This window comes from Thunnus albacares, chromosome 11, assembly GCF_914725855.1.
Source record: "Thunnus albacares chromosome 11, fThuAlb1.1, whole genome shotgun sequence".
NCBI lineage: Eukaryota > Metazoa > Chordata > Actinopteri > Scombriformes > Scombridae > Thunnus > Thunnus albacares.
This window is the reverse complement of record NC_058116.1, coordinates 2,361,612-2,380,307: the sequence shown is the minus strand read 5'-3', so window position 1 is coordinate 2,380,307 and position 18,696 is coordinate 2,361,612. Positions and strand designations below refer to the sequence as shown.

At 38.5% G+C, this 18,696-nt stretch overlaps 1 protein-coding gene across 1 annotated transcript; it reads right to left on the bottom strand.

The window, feature by feature from the left end:
• Positions 1 to 1,873: 1,873 nt before the first annotated feature.
• Positions 1,874 to 11,122, bottom strand: LOC122992403 (solute carrier family 22 member 4-like). The gene is made up of 11 exons (XM_044366195.1): positions 10,564 to 11,122; positions 9,094 to 9,315; positions 7,546 to 7,649; positions 6,964 to 7,118; positions 6,432 to 6,603; positions 5,326 to 5,452; positions 5,151 to 5,251; positions 4,851 to 5,065; positions 4,078 to 4,260; positions 3,245 to 3,380; positions 1,874 to 2,785 (listed from the first exon to the last, which is right to left on the bottom strand). Exons 1-11 carry the CDS (start codon positions 10,771 to 10,773, stop codon positions 2,683 to 2,685), a joined length of 1,728 nt encoding a protein of 575 aa, XP_044222130.1. The 5' UTR covers positions 10,774 to 11,122; the 3' UTR covers positions 1,874 to 2,682.
• Positions 11,123 to 18,696: the final 7,574 nt, after the last annotated feature.

Here is an 18,696-nt window from a genome sequence, read left to right as displayed (position 1 = left end):
AAAGTTCTGATACACAAATCTGTTTTCAGTTTTTGAACTTTTTCTCTAATCTTTGATTTTTGCTGAAATATTGGATCATTTGAACATTTATTGAAATGAAAGCATGTGAGAAGTTTAGAGGGAAAAATCACTATTTGGTGGAGCTGTTAACAACTCATAGACATGTGAAATGTGACCCCGACTACACACTGCTTTTTGTAAGACGTCAAAAGCCAAAAAGGTTGGAAACCACTGGTTTCATCTTTAACAATGTGTTGTAAGTAAGGTGTTGGGCCATCATGTGGCATTGGTTCTACAGTCTCTGGAACTCTACTGGAGGGATGAACACCATTCTTCAAAAAGATATTCCCTCATCTGGTGTTTTGATGATGGTGACTGTCTAACACATCAGTCCAAAATCTCCCATAGGTGTTTAATTGGGTTGAGATCTGGTGACTGTGAAGGTCATAGCATATGATTCACATCATTTTCATACTGATCAAACCATTCAGTGACCCCTCGTACCCTACCGATGGAGGCATCGTCATCCTGGAAGAGATCACTCCCATCAGGATAGAAATGTTTCATCATAGGATGAAGGTGATCACTCACAACAACTTTGCATTGATTTGCAGTGACTCTTCCCTCTAAGGGGACAAGTGGACCCAAACCATGCCAGCAAAATGCCCCCCACAGCATAACAGAGCCCCCAGATCCCCTCACTGTAGGGGTCAAACATTCAGACCTGTACTGTTCTCTTGGTGAACGCTACACATGCACTCGCCAACTTGTTGAGAATATGGTGAACGATGACTCATCTGACCATATCACTTTTTTCCACATCTCTGTAGACCAGTGCCTATGGTTTTTGCACCACTGAACTCTCAAATGTTCATCATTACCCTCTTTGTAATGAGGGGTTTATGCACTGCAGTTCTACTATAATATCCCTCTCTGTGTAATTGTTGACAGACTGTACTTGCTGACAGTCTGATAACGTCCCGCATTGACGTTCTCAGTCATCTGAGGAAGAGTTGCTCTTCTTTTTTTCCTATCATATCGCACTACTGCACAAGCTTCACGGTCATTAAATGTGCGCTGTCAACCACAACTTCTGACTCTTCTTACTGATGTCTTTCCCATAGATTTACATGCAGATGTCACTTTAGTCACTGTTCCTATTGAAACATTAGCCAGTTGAGCAGTCTTTGTGACTGAAGCTCCTGCCTGTGCCCCAACAGGTTGATATTTGATGTAGTTTTTAGTGAAATGTCTGGACAACTATTGGGTGGATTGCCATGAAAATTTTACATTACAGTTTTGTGCTTTAGTGGTGCATACAGTATTACTAAACAAACGTGCAAATAATTAACTCACCACAAACTAATGTTGGATTTTGGACCAGTGAAGAAAAATGAATCTATTCTTAAAAGTGATGCACAAAAACTGAAAATATACAGAAACTGTTATTTTCCCCAAATATCTTGACAGACATTATCCAGGATTTGTAGCTCATGTTTTCTGTAATATTTACAGAATTGCACTGAAACTGGTGCGGCTTCATAAATCTGGGGCTGTGTATCCGGGGAGGGGCCACGGGCAGTGAGGCCACGCCCCTTCCAGTTTAAACCACTGATAGGTTTAAGTACCCTCAGGAACGGCCAAACTTTACGTTCAGTATCAGATTTATGTTCAAATAATAAATAACGACAAAGCTAGGTAGATTTAATAAATAGAAATATTGGAATAGATTTAATAATTATAAACAGAATTCTTATTATTCTTATCAAAAAATAATCATTTAATTTTAATTTTAATATTGATTATGATGTATGTCAGTGAGCAATATGTACTCAAATAATGAACATAGAGGTTTTGTTACTGCTTTGTATTGTCAATTGTGATTTATTAATTCATCCATGACATCAGATATATACACTTCCTTATTCATCATACTGGTCAAAAACAAACAATACATTCTGTATAAACACACCTAAAAAATTTAAGATTACATCACCATTTTAGTTCTGATGTAGTACTACTACTGCCGCTGCTACAGGAGCAACATTAAGTTTAACCTCTGGAGTCTGTGCAGGATTCACACACTCAAATTAACTTTCATGTTCACCATCACTTCATGTTTATGATTCACATATCTGTCCACTTTCATACTTTTCATGCTGAAACTGATCACTACATTTGTGTCATGTTCTTTGTCTCAAATGCATCAGCATTCCAATCCATGAGCAGGAACACAGTAAACTAGATCTACAGCAAATGAAGTAAAGTGCTGTGTGATTTGAAATACGCCCTTTAAAAAGGTTCTGCCAACTTCACTTTTCCTTTGATTTTAATTATTTTAACTACTGAGTTATAGTCATTCTGTAAGTCTTAATTTTCAGTGAAGCTTTGCAATAGTTTTGCTTACTGTCTCATTGCTGCTCCGAACTCTGACCCTGCTGAATGGAAAGACAATAAACTGTTGTTATTGTCACTAAGGTGTCAGTGAATGCATCACTAGAGGCTCTGCGGGTCCTCTTTCAGTGTTCGCACGTCGTCACCTGGTGGACACAGGAAGCAACAACATCATCTTGACGAAACAACAAAACATAATTTATGGAACATAAAATGGTTTTGTTGTTTTTGTCAGTCTCAGTGTTGTCTATAATTCCATTTTTTCATTCTTTTGAGTGTCAAAGAGTCTTATAGGTGAGTCGTGCAGATGATCTCAGGTGCAGTAGTCTGGTCTTTAGCTGATTTCCCATCATCCTTTGGAGGAGGAGTGGAGTCCCATGGCCACCTGAACCTGGAAGCCACATGAGGAGAGCATTATTTAGGTTGCGCTCACACAATCTTTACATCCCATTATACATCCTAGTGTTTTTTTGTCATTTTTTGTGACTGCACAAATCTTGCTCCATATTTTTAAATGCATTTTTTGTTGTATAAGTTGTATATTTTGGTATATTTTCATACATATAATATATATTTATTTTTCTCTGTACTTGTTGGTTATTTGGTGACAGGTGCTTTCTCTGTTCTTATGTCTGCTCTGTTTGTCTTTTACTCTAATGTCTTTTTTCTGATAGGCGCGGGGATTTTAAGCCATTTAATACAGTTCCAATATGGCTAAGAGCATAAAACAGTAAAATAAGGCTCTTATATAAAAGTATGAATGAACTAAGGCAGTCTAAATCTTGCCTCTGGAAAAGAGAATAAGCCCCCCCAGACACACCCAGCGAACAGTGTAATATGACAGACTGACCGCTGTGAGAGCGCCAGCTGCTGGATGGTGTCAGGTAGCGGCTGTCTGAAGGTCTCTGGGAGGAGGATGCAGAGTAGAACACTGAGCAGAGACAGACTGCCCACAACGATCCATGGCAGGAACTGATAGAACACAGCTGAGGACAAAACCAGAACAGACCATGCTCAGACCAGTAAGTCATAGTTTCAAGATTTGTCCAATACAGAACTTAATGAGCATTTAAAGAGTCAGTTCACCCAAATGACAAAAAAACATATTTTTTCACTTACCATAATTGGTGTCTATCCATGCAAATAGTTTTGGTATTGCTTATCTATGTTTTCAGATGATTTCTGACTTCACTTCAGTCAACAGTTTTAGGGACCATTTCTTTGCTATGGTATTGTCCAAAAGAAATCAATCTGTATGGTCTGTTACAACTGAGGGAATATATAATTTTGTAAATTTGGTGAACTGACCCTAAAAGCAAGAACTGGCTGTATCACAAAAGCAACCTCACAGAAACATGATGACACAGTATGACATTACTGATGCTGCATAGCATGCTACGACTACTACTACAACTACTACTAAGACTACTACTGCTGCTGCTATTGCTGCTACTAGAACTACTACAGCTGACATTGGTGTCACTGCTACAACAGCACATATACTGATTCTCTGCAGACCAAAACAGTTATTAAAAAAATATAAGATTCAATTGTAATATAAGAACTTTACACTAATCAAACTGGTTCAAACAAATCCAACTGAAGGTTAAAGTGTGTTAGATTGAAGTTGTTATACTATATGTACACTGTTCACAGTATGATGTATGAAGTGAAAGTTCTCACCCAGCTGCAGCAGGTAAGGGGAAACAGAGGAGCCCACTCTGGAGAACATAGCACAGGACGACATTGCTGTGTTCCTGATGGATGTGGGAGAAAGCTCACCAGTGTACATGTACAGCACCCCGGTGCCTGCCAGAATACCAAATTTACCCACCAGCACCAGGGACAGGGTCACAGCTGGATTACCTGCAGGAAGAAGAGGACTGTGAGCTAGTGATAAAACAGTGAATCAGTAAATGGTCTTATAGCTTTCATTGTTGATATTTTGTCCATTAAAGGCTACATATAAAAACTGACCACCTTTCAACAGTCAACAGCTGTGGCAAAACTGACAAACACATCCTGTATTCAGAACCAGTGCAACACCTCTCTGATGTGAGTGTGATGTTTTGAGGCTTTCTATGTGGTGATCATGTAATTTTTAGTGTGTTGAAGCAAAGGCCTTTTTCACAACAGAAATTTTGATGTGTCCACTCCATTAACATACATGAGGGGTCAAAATATTAGGACCACTTTTCAATATAATGCACTCCAGTACACCACCACCACCCACTACAACCTCAATGATAAACGTAAAGTAGAATTATCACCTCTCTGACAATGTCAACAAAAACTGAAAATGTATAAGCTTCATAAATGTAGAATTCATGGCAGAGCTGTTGTATTGGATTGTGTTAGATTGCACAGGTGTTCCTAATAAAGTGGGCGGTGAGTGTATATTAACTAAGAAAGAGAGCAGAGGAGGAGTAGAGCTAGATTGTGCTGGTCTTACTCACTGTGCAGAGTGATCTGGATGAGGAGTAACGCTAGCGCCCCCAGCAGGGTGAAACTGGTGAACGACAGGCGGCGAGGAAGACTGCGTGCCGCCAGCCAGCTGGCAACATACGCTGGGAGCTCAACAGCCGATACCAGGAAGTAGTTCAAGAAGGGGTTGCCATAGAGACCAGACATGTTGAATGACAATCCAAAGTAGCTGACACTTATAGAAAACCTGCAACAGCAAAAGAACAAGGCTTGCTATTGCTAGCAAGGAAAAAAGAGGGAAAAGTTCCTGAATTCCAAGTGCTTTAACTCACCAGATAAGCCACAGCTTGAGCGTGATATGTCGAATGTTTGAGGTCCTCAGTAGGTCCAGGAAGCTGAGGGACTCAGACTTCTGGCTAGCTGTTTTTTCAGTCTGTAGAGAGACAGAAACTACAATGGCCACTGTTCTTTATTGTGTGGGACAAGTCAAGGATAAGAGGTTCTTACGTTGGTGGGGAGGAAGATCACATTTGGAGCATCCACTCGGTTCTCCAGAGCTGCCAACCTCAACAAAAGTTCTGCTTCCTGCAAACGGCCACGAGACACCAACCAACGAGGGGACTCTGGAAGCAGCCTGGTGGACAGACAAACAGACAAACACAAAAGTACAGTACTAGTTAAAAGTTTGGACACACCTTCCCATTCACTTGAAGTGTGTCTACACTTTTGACTGGTACTATAGATCCTCTATAATTTATTAGATGAATAGGTTTGGGGAGAAATTCAGCAAAGACTATATAGTAGATCATCCTGGTTCATCCATCTGTGTGTTATACAGACTCTTCCTCATTCCTCTATGGTAGGAACAAGTAGAAGGCATTATATAAATGCAGTCTATCTACCATTACCATTTGTGCCCAAAGTACAAGGCACCAACCTTGTGCCTTGTACTTGGGCTTGAGTGCATTTTTGAGTATGTGCAGCAGGCATGTTCAAGTGAAAACAGGGTATAAAGTTGCACTTAAATCATGCAGCAGGGCATTCCTTGAGTAGGGTGTTACAAAGTGGACGAGCGGCTGTGCTCCTGTGTGGATGGGAAATACCAGTTTGAAAGCTTATCAAACACCAAAACACTGTGTAGCTGTTTATAATACTATGAGACAGTTTTGACAGTTTGAGACATTTTAGAATATTGGGAAGTTATCACAATGGCAGTTATTTTATCTTCCATGGCAACAATTACATGGCAAAGCTCAAATATGGTGTTCACGGTAAAAAATAATCTTCCTGGAATGTGCACATTTTTGATCTGGATGACGTTGCACTGTGTTGTGGCAAACATTGCACCAGGTTCAACTTCTTTACCAGATGACCCTGCATGTTTTTTTCGGAGCCCTTTGCATCCCAAATGAGTGCTCCAATTCATATGAAAGAAAGGGTTTGAAGGATTCTTTTGCATTGCACAGTTAGACAAATTCGTCACCAAGTGGATCCTGACATATTTCATACTTTTCTAAAAGTCTAACTATGACAGTATCACCTGCAAATAATTAATCAAATAGTTCATAGGATATGCAGATATACCCTCCCCTAGTGTAATCATGTCATCTTACCACCAGAGGGGTAAACAGGCCAGGCCAGGCACGGCCATGATCAGTGACAGATGTCTCCAGCTTCTGACCAGGCTGGCGGTGCCAGGCAGCAGCATCATACCAAACACGTAGAAAGATGGCAAGCACAGGTTGGAGAAGAGGACTCTGGTTGAACCAATCAGGATCTCTGACCCTGTAGAAAAAATGCGTTCACAAGAAGTACAATCAATGTATTTCTGTTTCTGCATAAGTATAAAATAATGATGTCTTCGTAAGTAGAAATAAATCAACCATGTTTGTGAAAGCTTGCCAAGCCGACAATCATTTGTCCGTGTTATTGAAAAGTTCTTGAATTGCTTGAAGGCACTGGCTTTGTATGTATATAAGGTCTCAAGGTTTCAAATGTGTCCTAATTTTTGTGGACATGGAGTCATTCTGTCCATCAATGAGACTCCATTGAGATCAACAACTGAACAATGATAAAAGCATGCAACCAATCTAGAGGAGGATAAAAGTCAAAGGTCACAGTTTAATAAAAATGAAAAACACATACCCAGAACAAACACAACTATATAGCCAGCAATTTGACCCAGGCCCAGCATGAAGAAGAGCACGGTGAAGACAGGCCAGGAGGGAGCAAAGGCCACTGCGCTGCTGAAGACACTAAGCGCGATGATGGCACCAAAGAGAACAGGCTTCCTGCCAAACCTGAAGTAAAAATACAAGAGAGCGGTGTCAAGCACATCAGCAACATGGTCTTCTGTTCAGACGTTAATGTAAAAGAAGAGAGACACTCAAGTAGGAAAATATTGTTGGCAGTTAGCATGATGGTCATCCAAGTCAATGGTAGACCATGAAAGCTCAAACGATTTCAAAAGTACATGGTAGTTACATGGTATAGGTCTCTAGATTTTAGGATTAATATAAAAACCTTTCAGCATATATAACCTCATAACAATGTTGCCCAACAGTTCCTTTCTCCATGAAGAGTGGCAGACTCTCATCTCTTTGGTCAATGCTTGGTTAGCTCACAGCTAATTAGTAAGATATGTTATGGCAAAATGTTGTACCTCTGCTGACTCTGTAGAAACTGAGGTAAGCATGGGAGACAGTTTGAACTGAAACTGAAAAGTACCGGTCAGAGATCTGTCCAGAGAAGAAGCATCCGCACAGTCCTCCCAGGAAGTACATGAGAGAGGTGAGGGGCTGTTTCCATTGGTCGCTGCACACTAGGTTAAACTGCAAGACAAGAGACACAAGGTACTGTAGCACATATCAAACTATAAACTGGATAAAACAGCTGACATAGAAATGCAATGTGGAATAATATAACACATACAGGACTGTGCAAAAGTTTTAGGCACTAAAAGTAAAGTGAGGATCCTTTCAAAAATAATGCTTTAAATAGTTTTTATTCATCAATTAACTTAGCAATTAACTAAACAAAGTTCAGTAAACAGAAAAAACCTAAATGAAAACAATATTTGGTGTGAGTACACTTTGTCTTTAAATCAGCACCAGTTCTCCTTGGTACAGTTTTTCTGTGGATTTAGGCGTCTCAGTTGCTTCTGTCTCTTCATGTAATCCCAGACGGACTCCATGATGTTTAACTGCTGGACACAAGGTATCTGCTACTTCACTGAGAGATTCGTTCTCAGTGTATGTGCACTGGAGGCTTCAAGTTTTCACATCACACTTATGTAAATAGCATAGCGGATCACAGTTGGCTCCAAACTAGTTGTGATGTCACAAATCATGCTTACACTCAGGTTTAAGGTGAGCACAGAGAAACTTTCCGCTTTAAGAAGATGAATGTGAAAACAGCCTTCTAGTGTCAAAACACTATGTCATTCTGCACACTGAAGCTCAAATGTCAAACTGAAGTCACAAGAAAAAAAACACATTTTTGAGTGGAGGGGGACTAAAATAATTTTTTCTGCCACAACAGAAATTGAAATACAATACAATGAGGGACTTCTTTGTATTTGCACATACAAATAATCTGTCTAAATGTCCAATCTGGATTCACTAAACATTCTGTTTTCATTTGCATTCATGAGCATAAATTGATGACTCCTAATTGCTCTTTTACTGAGGAGATTATTGCAACCTTTGTTATCATACAGTATTTGGCAGTGCAGAACACACACCATAATTTTCTGAACCAAAATTAATTAAAAATCTATTTTAAGTAAAATTAAACTGAGAAGTTTAGCCACTGCAGTGTTATGCTGCAGAAGCAGTGGCATTACACCACACAGACAGATGACATAATGCAGGATACACCAATCCAGTCATTTCCAGTTTCTCATGGCAGCTTCCTGACAGTCATTTGAGGCAAGTCAATGATTGGTGGTCACTGAGAGAGGTCACGACCTCCCAGCGTTTTACAGATGAAAGCTGTTCTGACCAGTCTGGATCCTTATATAACATGCGGGAGTCTAAACAGTTATGCAAAGTGGGCAGTGGAGGGAAGGTCACTGATATTGAATATAGTATAGTAAAAAAAATAAAATAAAATAAAATAAAATAAAAAATAAATATACATACGGTATATATATATACACACACACGTATATATATATATATATATATATATATATATATATATATATATATATATATATATATATATATATTAATAGTAAATTGCATAACAATAGTAGCAGCAGTAGTTCAGTACCTCAGTGACTACAGTAGACTGGTAGTGCTCAGTACTGTGGGTCCATCCATCTTTACAGCCCTCCTGCTTCAGGCTGGAGAGAAGGACATCTGGATTTGAACCCAGTGCAGTCAGGTTTTGGATATGGTCCAAGCTGGGTGTGATACCCAATGCAGACAAGTTCTGGACCTGGTCCAGCTCATACCGGCTACAGCTGCTCTTCTCCGGCCTCCCGGCCACAAGCTTCACAGGAAACAGGAAACATCATCATTATTTCTAACCTGCCTTGCAATGGCAGCCTGGGGAGGTAGACCACATCAGTTCAAACTAGACCAGTTCTAACCAGCACAAGGATCATAGCTTGGATCCAGTACATGGCTATACAGTAAATTATTAGCTGACCGCATTTCCAATTATTTGAAATCCTTGGGACTCAGCTGTGGTATGCCTCAGCACTCACCTGGATTTAAAGGGGAAAAATCTGACAAATTTTTACTATGAATGTCCTGTGTGACATGGGAGTCTGATCAAACAATGCACTTTTTTCTCAACCAAGGTAGTTTGTACATTAAAATAACTAACTAACCAAAATTACTCCTTAACCTTGTCAACAGTATAATTTTTCAATGCTGTGTGCGCCACAAACAAAATTACATTCACATCCCTTGTATTGGGATGTGGGTGAGAGTTCAGGTGGTGGTGATCACAAAACTTGGGCAAAAGTGAGTATAAGATGAGACTTTATTGATCCCCAAGGGGAGAGCTGAAAAAACCTAAAAATATCTGCATGGCCAGATTCCACTGGGGGCGTGACTTGAATTTTTTGCTTCAGATTTCGGTGAACTGACCTTTTCAATTTGAAGTTATATAACTCTTATAAAACAAGAAGTCAAAAGTTCGACTGCAGCTGCAAAAAATAGGGAGGGGGGGGGGGGGGGGGTCAGGGGGCATCCACGTATTGTACCTCTACTTAAAACCTATCAAGTCCTTCATGTAGATTTCACAGAAAAGAAAAAAATCTTGCATCAGCATTATTTGAACATGCATGCAGGCATCAGTTTTCATAGATTCATAGATTATTGATCATGTATTTTAATATTTAACATAAGTGGTCAGCAGGTCTGTGCAGAAGTGAAGTTTGTTGTCAAATGGTTTCCAAAATTTGATTTTCTATCAATGACAGATTTCACCATGACTATCCAACTCTGTGTAGATAGAATGGATATTAAAAATAAGGTTGCTTTATAATCCATAATTTTCTTCAAAGAAAGCAGATCACATGCTTTTCTGTACTTTGCATGCATGCAACATTTAATATTCACTCTCTTTTTAGCTCTGGTTTGGTCATCACCAACCCCTGAGAAAAATATCTGGCTCTTAAGCTGCTAAAAGCTTCACTATCTTCAGCAGCTAGTCTCTAACTTTGTAGCTGTTTGATACAGGTAGTGTTCAGTGGGGTTTAAGTTCCAAAGAGATGCAGCTGGTTCTGACCTGTACTGGGATGCTGGCTTGGATCCAATCCTGGCTCAGGTTGCTGTGGATAGGGATGTGGCAGTGATGGGAGGGGGTAGCCAACAGGAAGATGACAGACAGGAGGTTGTATCCACATGGAACGGAGGTGAGACAGAGCAGGAAGAAGACTCTCCTCTGGTACGGGCCCCAGGTCCCCAGGAATGACACTGACTCCTCATAGTCCTGCATTTTACTGGACTCTACTTGAAATCTATTTATTCTGTTTTGTTGTATATTACTTTACACCAACAGTTATTACTGTGACTACTATAGCTACTGAAGCAACTATGACAAGTAGGCTGACTATTATAGCACAAATCTATCTTCAAATTACTTTCAATACTATATTTAAAAATATTACTACAAAATATATATAAGTGAAGATATAAGTAATATTACAAAAATGACTACAAACACTCTGATTATTACACTATCAGTTCTATTTACTACAATAAGTACAAATATTATGTGTCTCTGAAAACAAACACTATTAATGCTCCTGTTGCAGCAGTGTTGGCTCTCTGCAGGATCTCTGTGGCTTCACACCTTTATCCAGGCAAGGAAAAAGAACTCCACCCCTCTTCCTCCCCCTCTCATCCTCCTGCCCCTGTCACTCTCCTCCTCCTCTCTGAAGTCGAAGTTCTCATTGAAACTACTTATCAAAACTCCTCATGTTAAAAAAAAGTTACCTCATATCAGAGAGAGAGAGAGAGAGAGAGAGAGAGAGAGAGAGCTATGCACAAAGAAACATTGTGTCCATTTTGAAAGACATACACTCGGATTAAAAACAAGGCTGGTTTTGAAAACTATGTGAAATAAAATGTATCCATGAAAATCACTCTCGGATTACTGATTAACAGGAACATTTTAATAACTTCTATACTTTTAATGTAGGAGAATTTAACCTTTCTCTTTCATTCCCTGTGAGTTTATTTAAATTTCAAAAAGTACATATTTCTCCTTATCGTTTTAATATATATATACTAAATAATAGTATATCACCAAAAAAGTGCATGTATGTCATCACTGGTAAAAACCACAATTTCACTGCAGTAGAGTTCACATTAGGGAGGCGCTGTGGGATGATTTATCGGTCAGGATTACCAGCAGTGGCAAGATATACCGAGGTAAACGTCACATTTTAACTCAGTTACGTCAGTATTTTTGACTCTTCAAGCTTGGCAACTATCTTTTATATAATAATAACATCTTTATTTATCATGTGAAATTATCCAGGAATCACATGAAAATTTCACATACATGTGAATATTGTATGTATACATATTGTACTGTTATGTCATATTTTTATATATTTATACCACATTATATTCATTTATATTCATTCATTGTTTTATTTATATTGTATTTACAGTGTGTTTGATTATATTTATCATGAATAAATTAAAAAGTACACATAAATATATATTTCAAATATACTGGATCTACTCTGTTACTTTGATCTGGAATATCAGGAAACTGCATTTTGCACATTTACCTAAACTGCTTTCAGGTTACACTGTAAATGGCTTTCTAACCTCAATTCAGTTGTTATCTGTAGAGTATTAACTTCTGTATTCTGTTCCTTCCTCTCTGCTCTTTGTCTTGTGCTGCTGTAATGTAATGTAATGATCAATAAAGCCTTAACTTAGCTTGTTTTGATTTGTAAGGAGACTCACAGTACACTGTAAGAAAAAAAAAATTGTAAAATGTATAGTAAAACACTGGCAGCTGGGTTGCCAGCCAGTAACTGTAATTTTTACAGCAATCTTACTGTAATTCAATTACAGTTATTTACTGTAATTAGAGAATACAGGGAAATGCTGCATTTTTAAATAACACAGTAACTTATCATATGCACATTTTCCAGTATAATGCTGTAATTTCTACAGTAAATTATCCAATTGTGTGAATTTGCTGTATTAGAAGGAAATATGTGAAATACTGTATATCCAGTATATTCAGCTAGTTTAACAGTTAATCAACAGTTACTTGCTGGCATTATAAGTTTGCCATCTACGTTGTTTAATGCATGTAAGTAAATTCTGCTATTACTTCATAGCAGAATTTATATATATTACTTAACATACAGCATATTAACAAATCATTTGCAATTTGTAATTCACAACTGTTCAAAATGGTCTTACAAAGTCCTTCAAGTGCATAAAGGATCTTTTAAAAATGTATATTCCCATATAAAAGTCAATATTCAAAAAATGGTCTCAGTAAGTCAGGTAAAGCAAAAACAAAAACACTGAGTGGGTTGAAATTACTTGTAACCAAACAGCTGATAAGATACATAAAGACATATCTCTAAAATAAGTTCACATAAAGGCCTGGTTCACTGCCACTGAGGTATGATTTGAGAATACAGTCCTAAAAACAATACGAAGTTCATTTTGTACATGATTTTTTTAAAAGCTTCACATATTGACCAACATGGTCATTAAACAATACAAAAAGCCAACATGGCAAAAGCCAACAACACGACCCCAAGTGAGTCTCTGTTAAACTTATGAACAAGAAAAGGATGAAATGGAGAGTACTTCAGGTCCAGATCTTGATCAGAAGGTCCAAGGAGTAGCTAGAAATATTAAAAAGAAGAAAAAGGACAATATATTAAAATCACCCAATAAATACCCATGACAATAACAGAGAGAGAGATAAAGGGATACAGATACTGTTTTTTGTTGTTTGTCTTTAATATTATGTCTTGACTAATGATAAGTCTGTGTGTATGTGTGTGAGTGTGTGAGTGTGTGTGTGTGTATATATATATGCTTCTTCTTACCATTTTAGAAATTTAGAAATTTAGAAATTAAAAAGTTTGCAGAGTAGTGGAGTCATGCAGGTTCACTGCGACCCGTTTCTTCTGTACAAGTAGCCCTGTGGTTTTAGATGTCACTTTCCCTTTTGGCGTTTTTGTCCCTCTCTCAGGGTTTAATGCCTGTGAAGCGCCTGAAAAGTGTCAGGAAACACACACACAACATTCAGTGCAGGTTTTTCAGCTTTACGATGTATGCAATCACGTTTTTGGATTGGGAGTTTTCCTGCCACCATATATTCACACAGGAGTCAACATCTACATATGTAAAAGGCATGTTCAGAAGTTGTGAGAGTTCAACACTGACCTTTGAATGAACTCCAATGTAGGCTGCCTCCTCTTGAACTGGGTGCCCTCACACACAACCTCACTTTCAATGCTCACCATCCAGCCCCACTAGTCAGATCTTTTATCCCCTTATGACCCTGCTTGCACTTTGAGATCTTCAGGCAGGGGCCTCTATCTGTCCAGACTCTTGGTGTAGGACTGAGGGGGACAGAGCTTTTTGAAATAAGAGTCCTGAGGCTCTGGAACTCCCTGCCTGAGGAAATAAGGCAGGCTGGATTCTTTTTTTAAAAAAATGTACTGTTATCGCACCACCTTCCCTGATTTCACCTAATTCTAGTTTTATTCTGTTGTATGGGTTTTAATATTTTAATTTTAATATTGCTTTTATTCTGTTATTGCTGTATTTTTATTTGTTTTTTATGTGAAGCACTTTGTAACTTTGTTTTGATAAGTGCAAAGATGTTATTATTATATAAAAGATAGTTGCCAAGCTTGAAGAGTCAAAATACTGACGTAACATCTGAGTTAAAATGTGACACTTACCCCAGTATTTTTTGCCACTGCTGGTAATCCTGACCGATAAAGGTCCCACAGTGCCTCCTTACTGTGAACTTTACTGCAATACACCGTAACAGTTTCCATCGTTCCAATGACCTGCTAAAGCCAGGGGCCACGCAAAATGGTAGGTTGAACAGTTGTGTTTTTTGGAGCTTGTCAAAACTGGTTCCAAAGTTTAGTTTAGTCAAAGTTTAGACAATTTAGTGTGGACAGTTGATGATTATCCACTCTAAAGATAGATGCACAAAAGCTGATTAAACCAAATATTAAGCCAAATTAAAACTGGACCGCTCTTTCTCCCCACATGGACTGTTAACCTGCATTCCAACCAAACCTCCAGATGGGCTCACTGCCAATTTTCATCAGTTCTTTTGAAGGGATGTAAGAAATGTAGCATTCAAAGCTTTAAAGGAGTATATAGAGAAGAAAGAACTGGTGTCAAGCATGAAACAAGGTTTCATCACCCTGATTCCTAAATCTGGTAAAGATAAAAGAATATTAGATAATTTGAGACCAATCACATTGCTTATACCAATTATAAAGTACTTTCCAGGGCTGTTGCTGCTAGGCTGAAGAAAGGTATTTTGACCAAAATTAGTGAGACGCAATCAGGATTTTTGAAAGGAGGGTCAATTCATAATAATACAAGACTTGTATTAGATTAAATTGATTATAGCTGTGAGAAGGAAGTGGGTTTGTTTTACTTTAAAATTTTTATAAAGCATTGATTCTCTTGAACATCATGTCATACTGAAAACTCTGTATTGCTTTAAATTTGGAAAGAGATTTATAAATGTAATTGGAATGCTATATAATGAATCAGTAGTTCTGTAGTTTTTCTTTAAGATTTGAGATTAAGTGGGGAACACGTCAAGGATGTGGCAGCTCGCAATTCTAAACAGGTGGCTGCACAGAGATATCTGGTATCTGATATATTTGGGAGAGTTTTATTATCCAAAATGGATAGTTTGTCCAGACTCATTAACCTATCCTTCTCCTTACCCACATCAGTGAGAATGATTGAATCAATGAATAATGACAATTTTAAATTCATATGGAGAAACAAATGTCAGCACATATGGAAGAATGACATGGCTATGAAGATAGGGGTGAATGTGATTCTCCACACATCAGTGTGGAACAACAGATATATATTTGCTTAGCAGGAAATCTGTGTACATAGAGAACGGGAGAGATTTGGGCTGTTGCTCATTTTATGGATAATAATGGAAATTTGTCTCAGCATGAGGAGTTCTGTGAGAAATTCCAACTCCAATGTTCTGTTAATAACTATAACAGAATGATAAAAGCCAATCTCTCTGAGACCAATGGTTAAAGAAAACATTCTGTACTCTCCTGGACTGAGGCAGCTTTGCATTGAAAGACTTTTGTGACAGTAAATGTAACAACAAGGAACATTACCCTAACCCAGTAAGAAAAAAATATGTTCTCAGGGAATTTGGAGTTGGCAAGGTTGAGAAAACAAGAAAAAGATATATTTAATTTCCACTTCCTCCTAAGATAAAAGAGGTAAACTTCAAAATATTAAATGAGATTTACCCAACAAACAAATTCTTGATATTGAGATTTAATTTTGATGTGAATAACTGTGTATTTTGTGAAAGGGTAATTGAAAGCTTGGAACATGTGTTTTTCATTGTGAATGAGTGCAGTCTTTCTGGAGTGACATGCAAACCTGACTACATCCAGGGAGAGTGAGTTGTCAACCTTCACAGTGAAGACAGTCAAGTTTGATCTTTTTGTTGAAAACCGGAACTTGGACTTCGTTCTCAGTATTGTGTTGTTATTGCTGAAGTTTTTTATTCAGAAATATAAATACTTTAAGACTAAACCCAGTTTGAACCACTGGAAGAATTTATGTATTTTTATTTTAGTTTTATTACTTTCTGTCACTTTTATTTGGTTTTGTTCTTGTTCAGCCTGAGTCAGAAGATTTTTGATGAATAAGACAAAAAAAATGGTCTAATTTGTTAGCACATCTTGTTCTCAAACAAACAAAAAAACAAACAAAAAACTGCCAAAGCCCACAGAATGCATCAAGAAGTACCAGCTGTGGCCTGGAGGAAGGCAGGGTTGGACAGTTCATTTAAAAACCATGGGGTGTTATACCTTTTTCAAGCACTCAATATAGAGTTTGAGGAACGGGACAAACTATTGTCTAGATACATAGGAGCCGGGGAAAAACCTAGGCTAAGGTACAATTTTCATCATGGCTTCGAGGCCTCAGTATATCCCAGATACTGTAAATTCTTCTTCATCACAAACATGTTCCTTTATTCCCCTGCCATTGTGTGTCTGAGAAGACTGCATGTGTTTGTGAGGCGTTGTCAAGATTTACTGGTTCATGAGAGATGCAAGCTGTGACACCCTGAACTGAAAGTGTCTCATCACATTTTAACTAACCTGACCTAGTATTGAGTGTGCAGTAAATGATCAAACCAGTTAAAAGCTTCCAGTTCAGTCCAGCTCCTCCACTGTCTCCGTTCGCCTGATGACCTCAGCAGTACCAGTTTGTTCAGGTCAGACTGACTCAGTGTCTTTCTTTCTCTTCGGATAATCTTGAAGCTGCACCAAGATTTTTGGTGGTCAAAACTACTAAAATAAAAAGCTCACTTTTAGTTTCTTGGAGTTTGATGTCCTGTAATGAGATCAAGACCGAAACCAACAACAAAAAAAACACAGTCCAGAACTGTAACAAGGCTCAAAGGTCAGTCATCAGTTCTTCTTAGAAACACAGTCTGCAGATTCTGAATTACAAGAAGAAGGAGGAGGATAAAAACCAGCTGTTTCCCATCTGTGTTACCCATCCAAGGCTTTGAGTGAAACATATTTTCGACCAGTGGCTGTGTTTTACTGAAAAAGTTACTGTGTTGATTATAAATATGTCAGGGAGTTAACGCTTTCTGCAGAGGAGGAAAAGGTCAGAAGCTGTTGTTTCTGTAGCTCGTTGAATGTTTGGCAACTGTTTCAATTTCTGCAGCTCTTCTTATTAACCTGCCTCACTGTCCACATATTGTCAGGTCAAACAACCAGCTTCATTTTAATGTCATTCATGAGTCAACATATGCCTTCATGTTAATGCAAGTTAAGTGCCCTCTAGTGGGCATGAGATGGAGTTATTATGATAACATAAGAAAAGGGAGGTCATATAAAAGCCATTAAAGGATTTTGCTGGTGATTTTCTATATTTTTCTTATTGTCAACAAATGTCATGTACAGAGCGAAACCAACAATGAATCATCCTACTTAGTAAGTATAGTCCATGTATCCAAAGTCTGATACCTTATTCCTTTGTGCCATACACCTCTGTTGTTGTCCAAAAACTATTAAAAACATATCAGTGAGCAACACTGCTGCACTGGGTGACATGTTCCTTTGTCTCTGAAGACAGTGATCACCGTGGTTTGTTTAGGCATGGCTCCAAAGACTAACAGCAATGAGATTGTAACTCTCAGGAGAGCAGTTCCTTGTAAGGCAGACGCCACTGCGCACGCATGGGAATGCAGTTCTGTTTACAGCTTTGCTAGCTTGAGCTTGTTGTGCTACATAACACAACCTCTTGTTTGTGCGATAGATCTCTAAAAAGAACCTCAGTACATGTGCAGTGGCATCTGCCACACAAGGAACTTCTCTCCTGAGAGTTACAGCCTTATCTCTGGGGGAGGCACAGTAGAGGATGTGGGGATGTCAGTCCAGTAGTGCACTGCAATTTTGGTGCCAAGAATAAGGGCATCTTGTGCTGTCCACTGCTTGCCTGCTCAGAGTAAGTCAAAAGCTTGGTGCACTTATATTCTGTAACATTTTGTCACTTTATCTTTAAAGGCACACACATAAACCTTGCTGAAATCACACAAACTGCTTTTTCCATGTTTTGCTCGTCTTTACACATTCCATAGTTTTTGTGGTGGTGGTATAAATCCCTGCAAGAATGAGTGAAGATTAATGAGTGACTCTTACCAGCATCTGTCATCCATAACAGCTAGCAGTCTATACTAACGCCCTTTCCTTTACCCCAGTGACTCTCTTTAAAGCCATCTGAAGACAGCAGGTATCTGGAATGATGTAATGCATTTTTTGAGGCACAATTACACATGCATGATCAGCTGGTTCCTGGAGCTCTGCAGCTTTACAATACAGGTAGATGTGACTGTGATCTGGGTTCACAGAAATAGGGCTCTTGGTGTCTGAGCAGCGCAAGAAGTCACTTGAGTGTGTAAAGGTAAATGGTTAATAGTGAATGGACTGCATTCAGCATCCTTATCCAAAGCATTTTACAATTTGTCCATTCACACTTACAAGATTGAGACTCTCATGTGACTTGTTGAGGTTACATGAGACTCGAGGTTACATGATATTCTTTAAAAATCAAGTGGAGGTCTTTAACATGGTGGTCTCATGAGGTCTCTTGTGGAACCCTCTAGAGG